The 6392-nt window shown below is 44.6% G+C and overlaps 1 protein-coding gene across 2 annotated transcripts; it reads left to right on the top strand.

Annotated features, from left to right (window-relative positions):
* Window positions 1–751: 751 nt before the first annotated feature.
* C19H17orf78 (chromosome 19 C17orf78 homolog) lies at window positions 752–4528 on the top strand. 2 transcript variants are annotated; one of them, XM_075168376.1, is made up of 5 exons: window positions 752–1049; window positions 1523–1636; window positions 2185–2324; window positions 3147–3312; window positions 4468–4528. In XM_075168376.1, exons 1-4 carry the CDS (start codon window positions 890–892, stop codon window positions 3291–3293), a joined length of 561 nt encoding a protein of 186 aa, XP_075024477.1. In that variant the 5' UTR covers window positions 752–889; the 3' UTR covers window positions 3294–3312; window positions 4468–4528. The 2 variants fall into 2 exon arrangements, with proteins under 2 accessions (XP_075024477.1, XP_075024478.1); XM_075168377.1 differs by having other exon boundaries at window positions 3147–3321.
* Window positions 4529–6392: the final 1864 nt, after the last annotated feature.

Genomic DNA, 6392 nt, shown 5'->3' with positions numbered 1-6392 from the left:
ACTGACTTAACTGAGCATTGTAATTAAAAGTGGTTCATCATTCACTCCATTCCCTCAGACCCCAGAGACTACAAATGTCATGTGGAAAATGCCTCAGAAATATCTGGCAGCGTAAGAAGCCTGAACGTCTTCCTGCAAGGTAAGGAGTCAATGGAAGAGGAAAGCTGTCAGGGCTCTTAATGGTGTGGTTAACATTTTCAGCTGTCTCAGCTATTCCTCAGTCACCTGACCAAAAAGAATGCAAGAGGTCAAGCAAAATTTTAGCTGTTTTGCTAAAAACCAGAGAGACCATTATAGTAATCTTTGATGGGTTTGTGTCACTTGCCATCAGTAATTGTGCATAAAATCTGAAACTTTCAGATTTCAGCATCTGAGCGCCTCGATTAAGGGCCTCAGCTCCCACAGAACCTTTTGAGTCCCCAAGGGCAACAGGGACCCCAAACAGACGGGTCTGTCTGTCAACTATTCAGGGAGTTGCCCATAGGAAGATGTTGCTATGAAGTTAAACAGTGTGAATGTTGTCCTCCAGAGTTTAACAACTTACTGTGCTTGAGCATTAAGAATAAAGCTAGTCCAACAAAAAAGAACCACCAAAGGGATTACACGCAGAGAACCTGCTTGAATTTTCCTTACGGTAACATTAACACAAGCTGTCTCTGAAATTCCTTTACAGCAGTACATCCCTCACAGCCAACTCTGCTGGCCTGAACCTTTTGCAACAAGAATTGCAAATAATTTAAGAGAAGCCATTTCGAATGTTTCTTATCCTCTTCCAGCCCCTGGGATAGCAGCAACCAAGGGGAAGTTAAGCAGAACCCAAAAAGTCATCACTCTGGAATGCTTTAGTCTTCAACACCCCGTGCAAGTAAATCTGCTGTATTTGGAGAAGATGCATGGAGATTTCACAAACCAGACAGTAGAGAAATGTACCCTGCAGAACCTGAAAGTCGTCGCCAGGGCAGACAGGAAACCTGCTATCAGCCACACATGTGTTTTACTAACATGCCACAGAAAAAAGTTTCAGAGAAAATTTATTCTTAGAGAAAAAGGTAAAAAGTTCAATGTAGCAAATACGTGTTTAGGTATGTCAGAGGATGGCAGTCTTCAATTTCATATAGCTGATACCTTAGCAGTTATTAAAAAAGACTATTTGTACCTTTCTATTACAAAAAAAAAAAAAAGGACCTAGGAGAAAGTAATGATCCAGAATGAATTAACACTACTGAAAGCTTCAGGTTTTGGAACAATTCCATGTTGTTGTTTTCCCTTCTTTTGGGAAGGCCAGGAGGTTTTGGCAAATACAGTTTCCAATATTAATACATATAGAAAATTCTGTACATTGGGAAATTGCGTACAAGCAAGAAAACTCACTGTCTCTAGTACTTTACTGCAAATTGCCAGGTACGCTGCCACCTGTTGCCAACTGTGTCAGCGTGCAAGTAATTCTAGCCTTCAACTGCTTCTGGTTCTTCAGTTTATACAGAAACAAACACCTGGCTTTAAAACTTCTTTTTATTTCCAGTGGTTCTAGCAAGGATGTCGAATTGTGTTATAACAGCAAAGCTGCTCAAGCTGAAAGTTTCTGCAGAGGGTTTGACTGTCCTGCATGTGCACCACGAAAACCAAACTTTAGAGAGTAAGTACCAATTCTCCCTCCAGAGTCACAAAAGTAGCATAGCAGTAGATGTAAAGGATAGAAAAAGGTACTGGCTCTCACACACACAACTTTGACAAAGTTCTCCCAAACAGCAATTTTTTTGAATAGCAGTATTGTCTCTACTAATAAATGCACTGGCCCAGGTGCTCTGTGAATCCATCGCTATAATGAGAAAACAGTATTTAAGCAGTAACTTTCACAAGAAGTTACCCATGTTTACGCGTGCCCCACGAGGGCTCCTAGCTTCCTCACCTGACCTCAGCGGGAAGTTACAAGCCTTGCTACTGTGACTGGGCTTACACACTGATTTCATCTGGGGACCAGGCAGGAACTGAAAGATATTTGAAATATTTAAAAGTAAAAAGTTTCTGAGATTCTAGAGAGATTTACAGCTTCCTGTGAAAGCCTACAGGAGACTCTGAATTGTTTCTCTGCTCTGGTCCACCTAACTTATCCCAACCTAACCAAAATGAAGAAAATCTTGAACTGTCACCACATTTTAAATATTCTTCTCTATCTCATTTTAGAGGGAATTCCATCCACAAATGACAAAGATATGCTGAACAGACAAAAACTAAGTATCGTCATTAAAGCGTTCGTCGCTTGCATCCTGTTAGCCTTCGCAATATCCTATATTGTGTTTGTTATATACGAAATTCCCTGCCCGGTAAGTTTTTGAACATGATAGTTTCTCATCTCAATCCCCCACACTCACTTATCCAGAATACAGCCTTGTAAGTATGACTGATGAGTTGAAATATCTTTACCAAGCTCTCAGGAAGGGAGTACAGATATGGACAGCTGTGTGCTCAATACAGTGAGACACAAAAAATACATGGTCCGAGATCTGCAGACCTCCTGAATTCACTGTACTATGATGACCACAACCATCTCACAAACTTGCTATATCGGGACACTGCTCTTCCCAGAGGAAACCTTGTTCCTCCTTCTCAGCAGAGATTAGCAGCAGAATAATTCACTAGCTGCCTGTCAACCCAGCTACTGGTTTATGGGAGGCATGTCTGATTTTTTGGTTGCAATCAACTGCTCCCCAAATTACTGCTGTCAATGTGAGGCAATTCTGTCAAAAAGCAGCCCAGAACAACCTTGTGCTCTTGTGCATGGGCAGCTGCTGGCCAGCTGGGAGACATACTTCTGATGCCAGAGGAAGAACAGTTTACAGGTGAAAGAGAATAGGCAGGACTTTCAAAGGACAGGTAATGCTCTCTAGTCTTCTGCGCTGCAGGATGAACTATTTAAGCATGCTGGTTGAGGGCGTATATACAAGAGGGAGATACTGAGAACAAAAGACATCAGGGGCTTTGATATGCCAACTTCCTTCTGTAAAGGCGTATTACTTTGATGCCTAAAAATCCAGTAGCGTTCACCATGGCCCCTCCAGAAACACATAGCCTTTTTTTTGTTTTGAACAGTTGGTATTCCCCACCATTCCCTACACACCCCTAATTGCTTTTGCTTCTTTCCCGAGTGCCCGTGCCCTGACTGGATCAACAGCATATGGAGCAGCAGCAGAAGCCTGTCTGCAGCCTGTGTCCCAGTGCATGACCAAACAGCAACACCTCTAACCCCGTTTCTGAAGGGCACAGAACAGAAGCCACTGGAAGCTTTTGTCTGAGTTGGCCTCCCTTCCCCAGGTACTACTGGTCAGTGTCAACCAAATTTGACCAAGGGATAGCAGGCCTTAATGCAAGCAAGTTTTCAAGTGAAGACCTGATTAGGTAATAAGGAGACAGCCAAATCTGTCCCTGGGGGAAGCAGGGTGGGCTCAGCTGTCCCCATGCTGGCTGGCAGCCATTCGACAAGCCTTGCGTACCTCCTGGGCAAACGGCACACGCAGCATGTGCAATCGTGCCTGTGGTCACAAGTGGAGACAGGAGGGAGCCAAGTGAGACAGGAGGGAAGCTGGGACTGTTGGCATAGGGAGGATGGGGGCCAGTCTGGGCTCATCCGTTCTGCTCTTCGCTGGGTAACCTGGTTTTAGGTGCATCTAAGCAACAATAACTGCTTTAAGATAGACCTATCCCTTCCCCCTCAAGAAATTAAATAACCCTGAAATATTAAGGTGCCTTTTCATGAAGAAATGATTTAATCTTGTGCCCCCTACCCCATTAAGTGAACTGCTGAGATTGAACAGTTATACTCTACTCCCACCTCTCACTGTGACTTGGGATCAAGTCACTTAACTTCAGCTTATCCAGTTACTTGTCTGTCACCCAGCTCTAACAACTGCCTTGTAGTGAGACCGGAGGGCTTAGCCCTGCTGACACACAAGAAACCGTCTGGGTATTACACATACAGAACAAACCGCTTGAGAGCATTTAATTTGCAGAAATTGTCAGTAAATAATTTCAAATAGCAAATCAAAATTACCTCATTTCTTAAAACTTCTGAGTAGAAAAAGGCAGCATGTGAGCACATCATTCATTACAAATTATCCACTTAGATCTTCTTGGAGTGTAACTGTAGTGAGAAATGTGCTGTAGTGAGAGGTTCGGAAATGGAACTGAGACCCTTAAGAGCCATTTCACACAAGCCATTGAACAGCCATCAGGTGATGACACCTTTGGGCCTCTGCTAAGCTGAAAACCATTTGAACAGACTTAAGGCAAAAGACTTTTTTCATTGCTCCCTCTAGGAGACATGAGGCGTACTGTAACTTCTTTAGTTCAGTTCAGCCAGGAGATGTCGCACCACTAAATTACTGATCTGAAAAATGCGAGCACTGGTGTAAGACTCTAGGAGTAGGGTTGTTTAACATTCCTCATGAATATTTTTTCTTCCCTTGTCAGACAGAGGCATAATAGCAAGACCCTTACACGAAAAAATCAAAAATCATTTTCATCGATGAAACCTACCCGAGGAAAAGCTGCAGGCCTCAGAGGAATACCCTTTTTACCTGCGAAGATGCATCACCTTTCCCTCCCACTTACTGGAAACAGCAGAAAGCAACTGCTGAGAAGACACCCATATGCTGATTCCTTTCATTAACTACCCAGATTCTTATTTTAATTCCCAGATACAGGAAAAACCTGTTGGCACAAGCAATAAATATTTCATTGACATTCCAAACTCTGCCTCTCCCAAATTCTTAATTTTTTCCCATAATTTTTCACATGCATTTGGGGCCTGGGCAAAAGGAAAAGGAAATAATTTCCGGTATTTTTGGTCCTGCAGTTAAATAGTTCAGGCAAGGAGCATATATGTAGCAAACTCATCCTAGGATACCAGACCTTCTCCTCCAGCCTCAACAGGAATAACACAAGATATTAATTATTGAGCTTCAGCCTTGCCTAGGTCTGAGTAGGTGCACATTTTCATGTGCTGATACAAAATGAATCTCTGATCTATTTGCAAGGTACTTATATCTAATGCAATCTTCAGCTCTCAGATATGAACTGCCAAAGGCTACATCTGTCTGCTACAGAGAACAGTTCTCATCTCAAGTTCCCATGCAAAGGATTAAATGCTTCAGAATCTGCATAAATGAATAAAAGCAGCCTTTGAGCCTCACAGTGAACAATATACCACTTCCCCCCAGTGATGCAGATCCTGTTCATCTAAATCAACATCATGCATGCTCTGAGGGGCACCAGAGGAATTTAATACAAAACTAGCATCTCTCAACAGCATAAAAAATGTTGCACAGAAACAGTAACGACAGGAGTATTTTGTGGCAGAGGTATGGGGTCACTGAGCTATGTGGAGTAGACACAGCCCTGGCCACGTGGGGTGTTCCAGGCAGGTTCAGTTTACTGCAAGAACAGCAGTATAAGCAAGTATTTGAAATCCATGAAATACCAGTTACATTTGCCAGCACCAGGGCACCATAAACATACAGAGAATCTACTTAATATCTGTGTTAAACCACATTTTAATTGTCAGCATTGCTGTTACATTTGCACCAAGCTCTGAATGAGTACCATGTCCCCACAGGAACACAATAAGCATACGAGGCTACCGCAGAGGTGACGAGAGATACCGTGAGGTCTGTATTGCCACTGTGCCAGGTTGGCTGTGCAGATCGTCTAATACGAAACCAAATGACTATTTTAAACAAAGCAATGAGCTAAATCATTCCCAAGCTTTAGGGTATTATGCAATGCAAGACTCGTTAAGCCCTATTCAAATCCCTCTGACTGGATGTTCTCAACAAGCCCAAGCCCACATGTGCACCTAGTCACAAGGACATCCGCAGGGTACATGGGAGACAGCCACGGGAAGATCTTGTAGGCAGGATAGTGCCTGCAGGCAGACAGGGGACTGGAGAGCCCTTCCGCAAGTGAAAGTCCGCCAAGATTTGCCTTCACTACCTCAGAAACTTGAAGGATGAACCCAAAAAGATGATTTAATTGGCGGGAACCACCTGAAGGCTGATTTATTAACTGCTATGGGAAGAAGTTTAAATTCCTCCCTAGTGTACCTGCCGTGCAGCACAGCGCTGCATCCGAGGGAGAGCTGAGGCCGCCAAGGCCTCTTCACCCCGCACCGCCCTGTGCGGCCTCGGAAGCGATGGATGAACAGACACGCAGCCGCCTCGGCTGCGGGGCAGGCGGGAGGTGGGGTGACACCGCACGTCACGCACAACTGCTGGCGCTCGGAAACGCTCCCCGCCGCGGTGCACGGACGCTGAGGCGGCCCCGTGGGACCCCCAGGCACTCGCAGCCCCACAGCGGCCACAGCCGCACCCGCCGAGGGGAGGGGCGGGCCCGGCACC

The sequence above is a fragment of the Calonectris borealis genome, chromosome 19 (assembly GCF_964195595.1).
Source record: "Calonectris borealis chromosome 19, bCalBor7.hap1.2, whole genome shotgun sequence".
Classification (NCBI taxonomy): Eukaryota; Metazoa; Chordata; class Aves; order Procellariiformes; family Procellariidae; genus Calonectris; species Calonectris borealis.
Note: the sequence above shows the minus strand (reverse complement) of the source record. Positions and strands in the feature narration are given on the sequence as shown.